Source organism: Mytilus californianus, unplaced genomic scaffold, assembly GCF_021869535.1.
Source record: "Mytilus californianus isolate M0D057914Y unplaced genomic scaffold, xbMytCali1.0.p SCAF_4, whole genome shotgun sequence".
Taxonomy (NCBI): domain Eukaryota; kingdom Metazoa; phylum Mollusca; class Bivalvia; order Mytilida; family Mytilidae; genus Mytilus; species Mytilus californianus.
In genome coordinates this window covers 47,696,277-47,715,134 of record NW_026262690.1, presented here as the reverse complement: position 1 = coordinate 47,715,134, position 18,858 = coordinate 47,696,277, and the positions used below count along the sequence as shown (strand labels likewise).

General features: G+C 33.1%; 1 protein-coding gene across 1 annotated transcript; it reads right to left on the bottom strand.

Moving 5' to 3' along the window:
- Positions 1 to 4,043: 4,043 nt before the first annotated feature.
- LOC127736944 (uncharacterized) lies at positions 4,044 to 18,757 on the bottom strand. The gene is made up of 4 exons (XM_052247508.1): positions 18,714 to 18,757; positions 13,632 to 13,915; positions 6,194 to 6,372; positions 4,044 to 5,467 (listed from the first exon to the last, which is right to left on the bottom strand). Exons 1-4 carry the CDS (start codon positions 18,755 to 18,757, stop codon positions 4,892 to 4,894), a joined length of 1,083 nt encoding a protein of 360 aa, XP_052103468.1. The 3' UTR covers positions 4,044 to 4,891.
- Between the last annotated feature and the right edge of the window lie 101 nt (positions 18,758 to 18,858).

Genomic DNA, 18,858 nt, shown 5'->3' with positions numbered 1-18,858 from the left:
AACCGGACTACAGGTCATGTGGGCGTTGCAGTAAGGTGTGAGCTTTTTCTACGTTTTGAAGGTCTCATTTTTACATTCAGATGAAGAATAACCAATACATCGTTGTCCTTTTGTTTTGGTTTTTGTCTCGCCTTGACGTAGTCAAAAAGCGAGACATAGGTATGCTGTTTCCTGCGTCGGCGGCGGCGTCGTCAACAATGATTTAGTTTGTGATTAGGTCAGTTTATGGGGAACCACTAGTGGTAGGTCAATGATATTTGGTATGCAGTTGTATTAGCACTGGCACATCTCATTTCTATGGAGTTTATTTGACACAGCCCCCTCAGTCAGGGTCTATTGACTTTGAAACTTTGCTTAGTTTACATGTATTAGTTTGTGATTAGGTCAGTTTATGGGGAACCACTAGTTGTAGGTCAATGATATTTGGTATGCATATAAACTAGCACAGGCACATCTCATTTCCATGGAGATTATTTGACCACTCCCCCACAGTCATGCTCAGTTTGCTGGTAACGAGCGTAATGTTGCTTCTGGAGAGATTCTATGGTAGAAACAAACGCTGAAAATGCTACCTTCGTCAATATTCACAAGTAATGCCACACAGAGGAACTACAAAATACAAATGCAAAGTGTCTTACAAAAGTTGGAATATCACTGACATTTTAGAATGTCCCGGCTATTGCTAATATGTTGCTGAGTATAAGCAGCATTCATCATACGACTTAATGGGCACATATGAGATGTAACAAACAACCTTACCTTAGCAGCACTTCATATTACACGACTAAAATATCGATGACGTATGAAAGTCATTGTGTTAAAAGAGAAAATCGTGTGAAAGCCCTTGCGTTAAACAGAACCTCGCATGAAAGTCCCTATGTTAATATAGAACATCGTGTGAAAGTCATATTGCTAAACAGAACTATTACTGGAATGATTCTCTGCCGGAAGATCGTGAATAGTCTTGAAAAGGGAGTTAAATGTGATTAACCAATTCCCTTAATTCATTTGTAGTAAAGTAAAAAACATTTTCATCATTCAGGATCTTTTAACCCCGCGCTTTCAAATCAATTATCAGCTTTCCAATATCATTTTATGACGTGTCAGTACAAATTATAATCATTTCGTTTCCGAAATAATCAATTTATAATTGCTTCATTCAAACTTTCTTTAAACGGCTTCTTTTCTAACTGATGAAAACAGATGATTTGTATACAGAAGAATTGAACGAATTTGAATACCAGTACGTTTATGTCTGAAACAGGATAATTATGATAACTTGTTAAATAGTTTTAAAAAGGAGGTCATAGGCGATGTTATAAAACGGTGAAGTGGTATTTCAGAATGAGCATCACTCGTTCGGAAGAAAACATAATGAATGATCAGTTGGATGATCCATCAATTAGTATTCGACTAGCAGACAAAAAGATCGGCTTTAGTTTTTTTTACATTAAAATGCATATTCAAAAAACGAATTGCGGATAGTTCTACATAAACAGACCTAACACGCAAAGCAGAGTCACGAAGTTAGCAAATAATGTTTAAACGGTGATCAATTAAAAAATGAATTGCACTGTATTTAGTTAATCCTGATGTAAATTTTTGGACATTACCAACAAATTCAAAAGTTTATCAAAATAGTGACAACTTAGAACCATTTCAAATATAAGTAATCTCTCCGCTGTTGGTATAGCTGGAGATGTTGACCTGGCTGACATTCAACTTGTTTATATAAGACACAACGGACTTTCAACAATTACTTCCAAACTGCATCATATTTTGCAAAGACGTTAAGTCATTATACCCAAGTGTACCCAGAAAAGAAAAGAAGCACGAAAATCGGTATAATAAGCTCTTTAAAATATTTGAACAATTCCATTATGAAAGCTGCACAACCCTTATTGGGTTACAATCTTTCAAGTCCTAAAAATCTGGACTGAAAACACAATTTGAAAGCTTTGCTGTTAAAAGAAAACTCATAATTTTAGTAGTGCATATTTCAAGTATGTGCGCAATTTTTATTTGGAGTTCACAGCTTTAGGCAGAAAACTGTAGGAGGAGTTGTTTAAACAAAACCGGTACCATCTTTCGTAAAGTTTGCTTCCCAAATTTGGGAAAATGGAGAAAAACATCCTTTCTAAAACAATCGACAACTTTAACACGTGTGCAATGTTTTAGTGAAGTTTCAGATCTTAGTTGAAAAGTTCAGGAGTTGATTTTACAAAAAAGGCACCTAGTTTTTCCCGCCCGTCCGCTCATCCGGCCAACTAGCTTATTTCCAAGGATTGCTATCTTAATACCACAATATATCATCTACTGTGTTAAAAAAAACAAGGATACCAGGCTTACAATTTAGTTCGCCATACGCGCGTTTCTACACAAGACTCATCTAAACAGTTCGAAGTTCAAATCGTTTAGAAATTTGAAAAGCACTTTAAACAAAAACTTTCAAAATATTGTTCCAACTCTGGCTAAGGTTATCTATGCCTTGGGTAGAAAACTTTAGTATGTCGAATGATTTTAATGTCTTATCAACAGTCACCCAGATAAAGTCGACGACGAAAGGCATTACTCGACTTACGAAAGCTATACTTATGGACACAGTGCAGGAGGTGCTGAAACGATGTCGAAGATGCAATGGTTCAAGTCTCGGTGTAACTTTAATAATCGTAAAGAAATCAATCAATCAAATCCCGCTGGCGGAAGAACAAAAACTGCAGATCTAAATGGTTTGGTTAAACTCACGAGAGAGATATGTAATTGGAAGCATTCTGCTTTGTATGGAAGATAACTCATAACCAGAATTTATTTTGAATAATCTTTATTGCACTAAGTTCTGTGCAACAATTTACTTAGCTGAACCAGAAATTCAAAGTACCAAGACCTTATAGATAAATATTCAGTGTCTACTTCACCAATAATACAAGAGGTATATAGATTCTATGTGCTGAAGTTGTGTTTATTTTTATTAACTTTACAGTCTTCCCTTTATTTTTTTTTGTGCTTTTGTGTTCCCTTTGGTCGTATGACTCTTGACATGACTACGTATGTATGCATCCAGCTATCTTGTTTTTAGCTTTGTGCGTTCCGGGTGCAGGTAGATCCTGGTGTGCGATTTTTACTTAACTTGTACTTTACCGAGAAAGTGTATACTATAAACTCTAGGTTCTATCCACCACAAAATCATTTTTATTTGCGTCTTTGTCAATTTACCATCAACTACAAAAAAAAATTTGTTAACGTCTTGGTCAAATTCACAGGGACTCGGTTACCAGATTAAAATTTTGTTAATCAATCATATTCAGTATACGGATATGAATAGTAAAACTGCACATTGCTAGAAAACAAAGAAATATTGATGACAACGTTAAAATCGTTAATAATGAAATACAAATAGACAGGGAATGCGAAAAAAAATCAAAAACATTGATTAACAAAATTTTAATCTGCTAACCGAGTCCCTGTGATATAAGTGGGAGGTTCAGCTGGCTATAGAATCAGTTTTTTTTTTTTTTTTGGAAAATGCTTGTACCAAATCAGGAATATGAATTGTTTTCCATTCGATTTGTTGGTTAATAACGTTTGACTTTATGGACTTCCCCTTGTTCAATTTATCTTGGTGTGGTATTTTTGTTATACTTTTTAAGCCCATTTTCCTGATTCCAAAATTTGATAACCAAAAGTAAAATGAACCCAGAATACTAACCAAATAAGCTCATGAAATGAAGTTTTGCCTATGAGCATGCAACCTAGAATTATTTACTCCATTACTAATTGTATAGATGCATTATAGTGTGTTGACATTTGTAATACATCATAGTAATTTTTATATAAAGCTTAACAGCATCAGCTAAACTAAATGAACCGCAAGCATGACAAAATGTATTCCCACTTCCCGCAAAATCCGCTTTCTATTGTGTTTTTAATGCAATACCGGCACCACACATCTTTCAATACAACATCCACTCCTATACCCATTTTTTTTCCATAAATCATGAATTTCAAATCCGAACATTGTCAAAAATAAAAAAAAATATTTCTGCTATTGGCTCAAAATCTGTTTAATAAAATTTCTTAATCAATTTGAACCAGTCCATTCACTATGCATTTTGGTCATTATTAGAAGAAAAAAACTTGCCATGTGGTAATATTTAAATTTAGAAGTCGCTGAGATCACAAAAAGGGTGAAATGTTACTTTTTCTCTATTTTTGTTACTAGTTCTGCTTCCTCTCACATTTTAACGTTCCTTCCATCCATACTTTTTTTTCATTCTCGATTAGAAGATCAATATAATCAACATCACTCAGTAGATTTGGTCGCAGTGCTATTTTGTTCAGTTTATTTATATACAGGAACAACGAAGATCATTCATCATTTTCTAGACGTTCTGGTAGAGTTTTATGAATGCACATCTGACTTTATTCAGAACAGAGGTCTGCTTTTCTTTACCAATTCGTGCTAGCAAATATTTTCGATTTAACTGTTCACAAGACTTTTTTACCTTTACTGAAAAGATTTCGTGACGAAAATCAGATGAATATCTAAGGAAATGTGTTTGTAACAAACAGTACAATGGCCACCGTTCATAGCTACACAGTCTATTTTATTTCTGTCTTCGGGTATGCGACAAGAAAAGTGACACTTTCTGTTACAAGTCAGACATTAAGTAACGTAGGTCCCAGCAGATAATATATTTTTCTCGTGTGAATTTACGTAGGTCCCAACAGATAAATCTATTTTTCTCGTGTGAATATCGTCTAAATCGTGCACAAAAAAATTGATATATTTGATGTCCGTTTCGTGTCTCCTCAGAATTACTTTTTATTGTTCAATAGTATTCAGCTTATGCAGACCTTCATGAATCTGAGCTTGCAATTCTTGAATTGTAGCTTAAAGATCTGATCGAAGTTGCAAGTCTTGCTTTGTCAACTGTAAGCTTTTAGTCTGGGTACATCGCAGATCATCAAAAAATAAGCGAAAGCTTTCCATCCCCATTTTCCAGTAAAGACAGCCAAATTCTGATTGTTGTGAACTTTGTGTTGAAACGAAAAGTGCGGAATTATTAAACTTGTAAAAACTTTTGAAACGCACTTTTGCATCTCGTAAAGCATCAAGAACAAGTGGTTCGTTTCCATCCGCGAATGTTACCAAGACGAAAATGTTGTTCACAAAATCTTGACCAAATAAGGATAAAATTGCGTCAAAATTACTGACATACTTCTGATGGGGTGTCGATCGAACCAGTGGTGCCTGCACAACAAAACATATTCCATCTAAATACATTTTTCCTTGACTTTCTCTTGTGGTAAAGAACTCTTTTATTTTATCTACGATGTCTATATCTCTGACCAAATCACGAGTATTTCCAAAACCTGGAGTGTCTACTATTTGTAAATCATAATCTAGATTACTTCCACTCATTGATCTTATAGTATAACTGGTGATCCATTCAGTTTGTGACTGAGTCTGAAATGAATAATCCAATGTTCAGTATAATAGCAATCATATTCGTTACACATTAGTATGGCAATCAATTCTCGTCAGAACTATGCTTAAACATTTTTTTTTTAAATTAAACACAGAGAATAAGCATTCCAACTTTAAACAAAAACACTTAGAATTATAAGTGTTTGTTCTCAGTATTTTTTTCTTGAAAAAACGGCTTAAACATAGTTTTGACGAGTACGGCTTGTCATACATTAGAACTTTTACTGCACGTTCATCGTTAATTTCATTTAAGATTACCCAAGATAAAAATATAAAACTTACAATTAAGGAATTGTTTGATCTAAAGACTAAACGAAAAAGTAAAAACAAATCTTGTTATGTCATATGTTAGTATAAACATCACTTATAATTTGAGACTTCTTGTTAAAAGAAGTTTTCGCTGAATCATCTCACGGGACATACGTATTACTTTAAATAATGTAGAGAAAAGGAGCGATTTTAGCATTAATTGTTCCAATTTCCTGACAGAAATTGCTTGGGAAGAGTTAAACATTGTTTGTGGATTAGAATATAGATTATTTATATAGCGAATTGTCATCAATTACTTGAGATATATATCGTAAGACAATTTTGCGTCTTTAGACATATATTAAAGACATAAATAATGTAGTTCATATAAAACATTTCTTAAAACACAAATATCTCAAGACATTGATGATCATTGCTATGATTACAATTCTTCACCTGGTCAGTGTATCTTGTCTTTTCATCATCCGACATTTCGACCATTGTTAATCTGAAATTATCGTCCCAGGAAACACCGAAAATATAATTAATCATTCCATCAAGTAGTGTACTTTTTCCTGATCCTGTAGCTCCAACAAGCATTATAGTTTTTCCACTGGTGCCTGGTATCTTTTTTCCTAGTAAATATACAAGCTACACTTTGCATACACAGGTACAATTGTCATGCTCTGTGTCTACTAAAATATTCCTTTTACAACTGTTGTGAACAGTATCTTGTAGAACATATTGAGTTGTGAATGTTCTTTCCATATTACAATTAAAACATCTTCAACATGTGATAAAATGTGAACTTGTTAAAAAGATTTATCTAGATATTATTAGATACGGCAACATCAAACGATATCTACAGCCTTTAACATTTTAATTACCGCCTGTCTTAGAATAATAGTTTCTGCTTGTACTGGTTTTTAAACTATATTAATTGAGGTTTTCGTCATCGTCATACTACATCAAGAATTATATTCCGCCAAATGTTTGCGCCTGTCCCAAGTCAGGAACCTCTTGTCTTGGTTAGTCTTTGTGTTTTTTTTTTTAAATTTGTGTTCATTTGTATGTTTTAGAGTTTAGTGTGGCGTCCATTTTGCTGAACTAGTATACATTATTGTTTTGGGGCAATCTGAAGCTGCCTCCGGGTTGGGGATTTTTTCGCTGCGTTGAAGACCCATTTGTGGCCTTGGGCTGTTTTCTGCTCTTTGGTCTGGTTGTTGTCTCTTTGACACATTTCTATTATCTATTCTATTAGCTTAGCACTAGAGAAGATCAATTGTTGTTGTTTTTATTTGATGCGTGTCTGGTTCTACTCCCTCACGTAGATCTTGTTTTGGCAACATTTAATATTATTATTCAATAGTCCCAATTCCCTTGATGAGCACTTCTTGTTAAAAATAAAAATAAATGAAGTTTAATGATACGATATTACTTTTCACAATACAAATGTTAACCTTTTGATCTCAAAGCATTCACAACCTTACAACAAAGAAGTCCACCTAGAACGTTCAAGCATATTTAACTGTTAGCACAACATTAAAACCAGATCTGTTTATTTAAGACTGAACTATTTTTCCTCCATAGGCGACAAAACTATAATTTTATGAATTTGTTACTTTTTATAATAAAAACCAGAACAAGACATGTGTTATATAAGTACATGTACTTTATTATTCTGTTTAAGAAGTGGATGTTAATGTTTGAATCAATATCTTCATATTGAACTTGTTTATACTATCCACACATCATGAAAATTCAGAAGCCTTGTCGGAAAATTCTCAAATAGATATAAGAAGATGTGGTATGAGTGCCAATGAGACAACTCTCCATCCAAGTCACAATTTGTGAAAGTAAACCATTATAGGTCAAAGTACGGCCTTCAACACGGAGCCTTGGCTCACAACGAACAGCAAGCTAAAAACTATTGCCATATATTTCAAAATTTTGATTGTAAATTTACACATTGCAGTTATTCATAGATAAAAGTTATATTATACTTATACATCCAATCACAGCACCCCAAAGTTCCTTCACCTTAGTAGAGTACACAAAAGGCCACACCGATGCCAGGATATGAAATATTATTGAATTCATAACAGTTTGGACAAGACCATTTCTTGGCGCGCTCAGTTTATCAATTGACTGGGTCAGATGAACGTTCGTCTGTTACGCCCACTTAATGCGTTGTTTTTTACAAAGGACATTTAAACACGTACGGGGTCGCCAAATAGATATAGGAAGATGTGGTATGAGTGCCAATGAGACAACTCTCCATCCAAGTAACAATTTATAAAAGTAAACCATTATAGGTCAAGGTACGGCCTTCAACACGGAGCATTGGCTCACACCGAACAGCAAGCTATAAAGGGCCCCAAAAATTACAAGTGTAAAACCATTCAAACGGGAAAACTAACGGTCTAATCTATATAAAAACGAGAAACGAGAAACACGTATGAACTACATCAACAGACGACAACTACTGTAATCAGATTCCTGACTAAGGACAGGCGCAAACATTTGCAGCGGGATTAAACGTTTTAATGGTACCAAACCTTCTCCCTTTTTCTGAAACAATAGTATAACATCACAACATAGAAAGACACGCTATAAAATATCAATTGAAAGGCTTAACTCAATCAAAAAATGTAAATTAACACACAATGAACGAATAACGAATAACTTTGATCTGTGATACCTGAATGCAAATACATAGTTAATAAAAACTACAAGGGATAAATAACTAAGGTCAAAAGTAAATAAAGAGGTTGAAACAAAGTTAAAGTATGATACCACTGTGAAATGTTAAACAATATTTAGAAAATGTATCGACAGGTAGTAGGATAGTAAGGAGTGACTGCTTTATAGATAAAAATGAACGTGTGTGTGTCTCTACACATCCCAATTTACGTTTTTTGATTGAGTTAAGCCTTCCAATTGATATTTTATAGTATTTTTTTCTCTGTTGTGATGTTATACTATTGTTTCAGAAAAAGGGAGAAGGTTTGGTACCATTAAAACGTTAATCCCGCTGCAAATGTTTGCACCTGTCCTAAGTCAGGAATCTGATTACAGTAGTTGTCGTCTGTTTATGTAGTTCATACGTGTTTCTCGTTTCTCGTTTTTATATAGATTAGACCGTTGCTTTTTCCGTTTGAATGGTTTACACTAGTAATTTAATGGGGCCCTTTATAGCTTGCTGTTCGGTGTGAGCCAATGCTCCGTGTTGAAGGCCGTACCTTGACCTATAATGGTTTACTTTTATAAATTGTGACTTGGATGGAGAGTTGTCTCATTGGCACTCATACCACATCTTCCTATATCTATCCCGTTTGAAAAGAAAATACAAATTTAGTTATGTTTTAATTTGCTAATGACAAAATCGATATTAGTGCCAATGTAAACTATATTCAGAGATCTAATTACAACATTGGTACGTTAACCATTACTAATAAGTTTGTTTAAAGGTTCGGTGAATTTACACGGATCACATAGTGATTTCCGCGCTTTAAGTACAATATTACCGTAAAATTTAGGATGTAAAATACCATTTTTAATAAGTTTTCTACAGGTACAGCCAAATTTACTAATTAAATCTTTGTATCTATGAAAGAATTTAGTAAAAGTTTTAAGTAATTTATATTAACGAAATCCCTGACTTAATAATTTACCGGTGATGCATTGATTACGTTCGTTAAAATCTATGACATCACTACACACACGGGCATACCGAACGAGTTGGGATATATAAACACCGTATGGTGGAGCCAAAGGCACATCGCCGTCTAAAAAAGGAAAATTAACAATAGGGAATGAAAAATCGTCTCTTTTGTCGTAAATTTTAGTATGGAGTTTCCCTTTAGAAATTGAAATGTCTAAATCTAGAAAAGGACAACTGCTGCTGTTTATGTTAGATTTAGTTAAAGTAAGTTCTTTTTGGTAAATTTCGGTATTGTAGAGAACTCTGGATTATTTAATGAAAAAAATATCATCCAGATAACGGTAGGTTTTGTTGAATGTATCAACCAAATGTAACTGTTACAATGATGTGTCTTTACTGAGTTTGGTCATAAACTGAGATTCATAGCAATAAAGGAATAAATCTGCTATTAAAGGGGCGCAGTTAGTGCCCATAGGAATACCTACTACCTGACGATACACTTTATCGCCGAAACGTACATATATGTTATCTAGGAGAAAATTTAAAGCTTCAATCATATCCTCACATTTCCAGTTAGTGCATCTAGTATACTTTCCTTTTACAGAAAAAGGCTTAAAACGAGATACAGCAAATAAATTTACAATGAGATTTTTCGAAAAACAATTTTATTAAATATGAAAACGTTTTCTTTATTAGATTGTGTGGAAGTGTAGTGTAGAGAGTAGAAAAATCATAACTGTCAACAGAATTAAAAGGACCATCAAAAGCATGTATTTTAACTAAAACCTCTAAAGAATTTTTAACACTCCAAAAATAATTAATACCATTATTTTCATAAGCTTTATTACAAAAGTTAATAACCAGTTATTTGATAGTAGTAAGGGCGGTAGTAAGAAGCACTGATAGATTAGTAGTAGAACACTTACTAGATGCGGAGATGAAACGGAATTTAAATGGTTTTTTGTGTAATTTCGGTAACCAGTACATGGTAGGGACTTTCAAATGTTCGGAAGAGGCTTTAAGCTGGGTAGTGGCAGTGATATGCTTGTTAACGATTTGACTCTCAGTGGTGCGTACGGACCTGAATGTAGAGGAATTGATAATTTCGTTTTGAAGAACTTCCGTGTAGTATATGCTTCATACCACCACTACATTATTGGCTGCCTCAGAATTGTTTTCAAAATGAGATATTCCAATATTAACAGTATTCATAATTTTATTCAAATATTTTTTATCAGATGTTTCACGTTTGCACCAATTTTTACAGTAGGCAGACAGAGCGTCTTTAATGACCTGACGACACTGTTTCCAATCTATAATTATAGATGGAGGACGGTATTTCGGTCCTTTCTTTAGAAAAGTTTTGACCTCACGGTGTTCGACGATGTTGAGGTCTCCTGTATAAACATGACCATAGGGAACATATCTAAAACTAGATGTTTCACAGTCTCAAGTGGAAGGAACATTATTTTCTATATTGACGTCTGATGTAACTGACGTATAATTAAAAACCAAACTTCTGCTCGGTTTTTTATAAGAATACGAAATAACGGGTGGTTCTATATTATCAAAATATGGAGGTATTTGGCTATAGACGGAAGAGTCATTGAATATGCTAGATAAGTTAATAAAATCAATACCTCTATTTATATATTTTAATTTAAGAAAATGTCGTTTATGATTTTCAGGTTTATCGATACTAGGAAACAGCCTGTGATGACAAAAGGCTGTAATAATACGGGTGTATTCATAAAACGGGCTAAACAAGAAATTTTATTACACTCCAGAAAAATAGCATATAATTTACTTATTGGTATCTGACCAGTTTGCATAATACTTGATGCCTGCCATTATTTTTTATTATAGATAACAGATCACCAAGTGTATAATTTATACGATGTTTAATACGTTGATTACGGTTTTTGCGTTTACCATAAGATCTTTTATTTCTAAGTCGTTTATCAACAATATTAATGACATCGATAGAAGTTTTAGATATGTTCCCCTGTCCTAATATTGTGTCATTGAGACCGAGAGGATAAGCTGTTTGAAGTCTTTTTATCCAAAATAATTCGCGAACTTCACGTGATTTTCAAATTGCTTGTGTGATTCTCCTGGTTGTTTCAATGTTTATTAACGCCTTAAAACAAATAACTCGAAAAAACACTAGTGGAGTAAACCTTGTGTTTTGATGATTTGTTTTGCATTCTTCACTGATAATCGATAATGAAATGGTTTATGATATCGCCTGTTCTTTAGAAATAGAAATTAAATTCACCTAGCTATTAAAGAAGTTATAAATGTGTTAGCAATTACCTGTTTCGGACCTCAAAGTGGGCTCCTCGTATCTTTCAACTTATATCTTGTCTTAAATTTTATTTTTTGGAACGAATGCACGATGCACTTTTACAAAATTGAAAAAAAATATTCTTTCGTACGGTCTTTTTCGAACTTGCAATATATTGGACAGTCAAAAAAATCTACATGTAATTTGACCTAGCTTAATACAATTTGCATTTATTTTATGAAATAGGAATAATTGAATTCAATATCTAAATAAAATAATTTGTTGTATTAATGTATTTACTGGAACGCTAGAATTTTGAAAGAATTCAAATTAGTTGGTCCATCATTGTCCATGGTTCTACTGACTGACTCAGTATTCGGACTAGATCTTGAATATCATCTAGAATAATACATTATATATAGTAAGATGTATGGGAAACTGGAACTTTTCTGCTAACCATTTGTCTTGATAAAATTCCATGCTTTCCAACAGATTCGTATCCTTAATACATGATTATGTACCGACCACTCATTTTTTCTGAGAGAGTGTGTGTGTGGGTTTGTTCGGTTGTTTTTTTTTTTTTTTGGGGGGGGGGGGGGGCGGGGAAGGGGGGCATTGATTTATTTTTCCTAAACAAACAGGATCAATATTTTTTTAATCTCAGTGTCGTTTTTCTTTTTGTCCCTAATATCAAATTGAAATTAACAAGTTTATTCACTTTTTTTTCTGAATGATTGAGGACTGCTAAAAAAATATGTATCGCCCCGAAACATTGATACATTTAATCAAATCGGGTACACTACCATTCATGGATACACATTCATTTGAATACTAACTTTCCGGCCAATATAATTGTTTGTTTGAATAAAAGGGCAATATTTTTGGCCTGGAATACTACTTTACCGAGAACACGTTTTTTTTTCTCAGTGTACTACTACTTGAATCTTCACATTTTTTTTTCAATTCATTTACGATCTAAATATTTGGTTCTATGCTCAAATTCACAAATAATTACTTCGTTGCTATAAATATGAAAAGAGTATTTCAAAAATACTCGAACCATATCCGCTTACCTTATGAATAATTAAACACGGGGAAATAGCGAAATATCCGAAATACAACCACACGGATGTACATAAAGCATTATACAAAAAGAAAAGTTTTTTAATTATTCATATTTACCTTTAGAAATATACATACATTGAGATAATTGGGCAGTCTAATATACTTGAATATCCAAAGCAAACTGACCGTGCGAGTCTTCTATATTACTGAACGATTCAAATGATGTGCAATGCGAAAAATATTCAGTTTGAAGAAAGAAAATGCTTGTTTTTTTTCATTATCCTGCGCTCTTTGCACAAATAAATCTTATCCATTTAATAAATGGTAGGTTACTTTTAAATGTTCACAACGTGGGAGCATTTGTTCTTCGTTAGATATTTATAACCCCATAAACTTGGAAGTTTTTTATAACGACTGAAATCGAAACGTGTTTATATATTTTTCTATAATTTAATGATGTAAGCTCTACACATTTGTTATTATTTCAAATGAAACTCTTGGGTGTGATGATAAAAATAACATTTAAAACAAATGCCTTTTAAATTTTGTTTAATGAAAGTTTGATTTTATGTATCGAAATGTGAAACAAGTGATTATTGACCATCCCAATGGAAGGCCTCTGACAGAATGTGTATGCGTAAAATCATTGTAACAAAAAAGTTAAAGGTAAATGATTCGCTATTTTAAACAGGTCCGTCCACACTGTTACGGTTTCCCTAAATTATTAGACGTTTTAAATGAAACTTCTAAATCGCATTGCATTGATAGAAGTGCAAATATCTATATAATTAATTGGACACATCTTAATATTTAGATGTGCTGTCTTAAACATTTTAGACAAAATTATCGATATAAGAGTATTTAGTAGTAATACTTACCAAAGTGGTATTCTTGTGTTTTTGCTCCATTATTTGTGCCACCTTTAGTTTTTTGTAATGGAATTTTATAAATTTCTGGATCTAAATATCTTACTCTCTTTGCTGAAACTTTAACAGAATGTGCTAGAGATGGCTTAGTTTTGAATACGACTGTTGGGTGGCTGAACGATCCCTCCTCTCCATCTCTGTCAACAGTACAAATCTTGAACTCGTATTGGGTATCACCTTTCAGGTCCTTCACTGTGCAAATTGTTTGTTTACTTTTCGTTGAGATGAATTTCCATCTTTAACTGTCCAGAATGTATTCTCTGTAGACAATTTTATACCCATTGATGTAACCATTTGCTTCGTCTGGTTCTGTCCACGACAGCATAATACTGTTATTAGTACAAGTTAGAGAAATAGGGACACTCGGTGACAGTGAAGGTTCCCAAAAATCAGAACCAGTTTCCATTGATGCCATTGCATGGGTAGCTACACGTCGAAAAAAAAAATAATTCACTTATGCACATTTTTTAAAAATTTTAAATGTTAAATGATCTTTAGCCAATGAAAAAGAACTGCAAATATATTAATACATTTGTAAGGAATATTGCTTTTATTGTGATGTTCGTGCAATCTTAAGTAAAATCAAAAGACAACCTTAATTTTCATCATCGCCGCAACTAAAAAGACGGAAAGAGTGTCTTCAGGTCATCAAATATGCTCTGTCATCCTTTTGTAAAAATTTGTGTAAACAGGAGAAATCTGAAAAAAAGTAACTGGGGTACTATTTAAATCAATGTCTGAATATTGTTGATCTTCGTATCACATTTCGAAAATATTTTAGAAATAAATAAAAGTCAGAGTAAGTAATACGCCCATTTCTAGAATTAAAAACAAAATTCAAGTACTCGCAAAGCGTTTTGTGTTCGTAGCTGCCGACAAAGCAGCCAACAATGTGGTGGTGGCATGACGTAAATACTACACGGAAGTCCTTAAGAATGAAATTATACATTCAACTACATTCAAGGCCGTACGCTCCACAGAGAGTCGTATAGTAAATAATAATGTCACTACCACAGCTCACCTTAAGTCCTCCTCTGAACATTTGAAGGTCTCCACTATGTATTGGTTACCTAAACTACACAAAAAATCCGTAAAATATCGTTTCACCTCGGCCTCTAGTAAGTGTTCTACTACTAATCATTCAGTGGTTTTAACGGTGTTCCTTAACTTCTATCAAACAACTTATCATTAACTTTGTAATAAAACATATGAACATAGTGGAATTAACTATTTTTGGATGTTTTAGATAAATTACGTGCTTTTGATGGTCCTTTTGATTCGGTTGCCAATTTTGACTTTTACACTCTTTATACTACACTTCCACACAATCTTATCAAACAAAAGTTTTCCTATTTAATTAAATGGTCGTTTGATATATCTGATTGCAAATTCATTTGCTGCAACTCATATAAAGCCTTTTGGTATCAGTAAAGTAAATTAAAACCATACTAAATATTATTTTTTTATACACATATGCACTTTTGCGGTACTAAAATCTGTCGATACCTTTATTTTGATATTGCACAAGGTCATGGTTTTCTCTGACTGTTAATGACGGCTTTACACAAAATCCATTGGATGTTGGATGTGTACTGATTGATAATTTAGTCAAAGATACATGATTTTTATTAGTTGTTATTGGCTTTGAACTAGCTGTCAGTAACTGCGAATACTCTCAGATCTGTATTTTGTGTCTTTTTTGTTGTTGGGGGTGTATAAAAACCCTGCCACGTCCGGTCAGTGTTTTTGTTAGATGTTTTTCTGATTTATATCCACTTGATGAGTTAATCCCTTTTCAACTGAGTTTATAGTTTGTTCTTATGTTGTGCTGTAACACCACTGTTCCAGATTAGGAGAAAGTGAGCGCTCGCAAACATGTTTAACCCCGCCATATTCTTTATGTGCCTGCCCCAAGTCAGGAGTCTGTAGCTCAGAGGTTGTCGTTGGTTCATGTCTGTCATATTTGTTTTTCGTAAATTGTTTTGTTATAAGTTATTAATTTTCTCAATTGAATTGTTTCATATTTTTCATGTCGGGGCTTTATATAGCCGACTATACGGTATGGGTTTTTTCCATTGTTGAAGGCCGTACGGTTGCCTATAATTGCTAGCATTCACTTCATTTGAACTTTGGTGGATAGTATTCTCATTGGCAATCATACCATATCTCCTTATTTTTAAATGGACTTCATTTTAATATGATAAAAGATAAATTGAGTTTGGAGCAAATAAAAAATCCACTATAACCTTATCAGTTTATAGTATACCTCCACACGAGATAGTAACCAAATGGCTATCATGGACTTAATAAGAATTAAAAACCATAGTTTAAACTTGTCAGCTTCATATATGTATATTCGTTTTCACTTCGAATAGCTAACTTCATAGTGTGCATGATTAACAAATGTTGAAAAAAAGAAAAAAACATCTCCGTCAAATAAACGTCTGAAGAATATTCATAGTGCAGAATGTTAAATAACTTACCGGATAATGCATCTTCATACTCATACCGAGTAGCTGCATCAGATTTGGAGTGTTTAAAAGGACAGCCTGGTCGTTTACAACCGGATGGTTGGGTTTCATGAAAGCAGGGTATAAGTTGACGTTTTTTCTGTAAATGAAATGATCACTGAGAAAGAGGTAGTCTTATTTTACTACAAGTTAGATGTTTCCTTGACCATTCATCATAAAGGAAACATACATTACAAGAATGTTAATAGAAAATATTCATTTTACAAGATTTATTTAGTATCTGGTTTCTTTCTTTTTGTATTGAAAATAAGATATCAATGAACCAATGGCAGTAGATTTGAAATCCGTCACAGTTTGGTTATCCACATTGTTATATTATTAGATATATAAGCTCTCATTTGCATACTCTAGTGCGTGCTTTCAAAATTGACCCACAATTGTTCAAGCCATTTGTTATAAACATTTATGGACTTTATGTAAATTAGATATGACGTGTGTGTCATGCGATTAATCTAACAACCAACTTAACAGGGGAACCAACCCAAAGACAGATAACATGACATAAAAAGGAAGAAAATATCTTTATCTGTGTATTTTGACATTGTGCCTTATTTTCAGTAATATCTTAGCTTCCGGGATAGATTTTATAAATAGAAAATCAGGAAGTATCTCTTACTGATAGCAATATTAAGTAATCGCATGACCCTGTTACCTGTTGTTGTTTCACTACTGAATGTCTATATTTACAATTAGGTCTCGTGCATCTCCCTTTCTGCCAAAAGTTACACGTAACGAAACAGGATCTTGCTGGTTCGCTATGTCTGAAAGGACATCTATCTCTCTAAAATAAAAATGAAAAATTGAACTTTCTTGCTATAATTGTTATAACCAAGTATGTTGTACCTATTAAATTTAAGGGTTTCCAAAATGGATCGAAAAGCTAAGAAGACGCACTGAACACTATTATTTAAAACAATTTAACATTGTATTAACCAGAGTAATAGTAGAAGAAATAAAAAAAGCTTTTAAAAATCATATAAAAATGATAAAATTCTTCATCAAACAGTTCACCTAAGCATTCTACTGTTGAAAAGAGCAAATAAAGGATAAACAAAAGGACAATATAATGAAAAACCGTAGAGAAGCTATCAAGAGCGCAATCAGAATTTAGAAGTCGAATATAAACATACAACACAACGGACAAAATTTTTTTATAAAAAAGACAAATATAGAAAATGACAGTACAGAAAACACTACACAAAAAGATTGATCAAGACGAACCCCACCAAAAATCCGTGAATGAATTTATATGCCCTGGAATGGTAGGCATTTCCTGCTTAATTAGTTGAGAAATTTGGAAAGGATGTTTTAGACATTAACCAGGATATGAAATCCCTATACTATCTGTTTCATCCATGCATGTATTAGTAAAAAGTTTCTCTTACAAGTCACGATCTAAAAGAGAACATATTAATAATGCCATATAATAGTAATAATAGTTAATATAATGCAGAACTAGAGGCTCTCAGTATCTTATATAAATGTTTGCTCATAAAAAATATAAAATGTAATAAAATACATTTCATTTTTAATAAAAGTTAAACCGTATACTAATTATATCGCGTCTGAGGATAATCTGCAGTTATGATTTCCTCGTCTTGATGTGCATACCCTTTAAAACATATCTTTATGTTGTTCATCTGTATAAATAATGTCCGTTTACTGATTATTTTAAAGTTTGGTGGATATGTTGATCGCATCATCTATCCAATTGCTTTCATCTAGAAAGCAACAAGAGGCTCGATTGAGCACTAAACTCGACAACTAAAGAGATGACTTGGATTATTCCATTTTGAAAATTTGATTTCTATAGCAACATTCAAGCAGCACCCGTGCTCTTTTCTTACATATGCCCAAGATATCACAAATAATACAACATTCCAGGATATGTGTGTCCTATCAGAATGTCCTTTTAATTATAGAGTGTAGCTACTTAACACATATTTTCAATTGTTACGTTTTATAGTCACCATCAGCATTTTATTAACAGCTAGACAGCACTGTGTCACAGTTTTCTTTTCTTGTTCATGACTTTTCGGCGGATAAAATTTTTATCGGAGTTACTTGTTATCATGGACAACACTAGTGAAGAGGGAACAACTAACCATTCTTATGGAGTACCTGCATTAACCTTCGGTAATCGTCTGGCTCTTACGTAATATAAATGTTATATTAAATTGTAATCACTTATGGACTAGGATATTTCTTCTTTTGTTATTTTGCTTTTCTTTTGGTCTTCATGTTGTCTGTTCTATACGACTTACGTGATGTGATTGGTCCTTTCCATTTTGAAATTTATAGGAATGTGTGAGCTCAGAGTCTAATAAGGGTTTAAATTGGTCAGATAATCCATTCGGAATAACATCTCTTATACGGGACTTTGAGAAAACAAAGCAATTACTTATTAACGCATTACACCCATAGTATATAAAAAAAATACAATAACAAACGATTTTATTCAAAGTGACTTCCTTTATGATAAAAATTAGAAATATAGCTGTACCTTTTCACATCCTGAACTAGTGTTGTAATAAAAATGACAATCATTTCCAAAAGCCGACATCCCTCCTCATCCGTTAAATGATAGTGTCATTTGGATGTAGATTAATATAAATAAATTGTCAGACAGAGAAAAACATAAACACTTA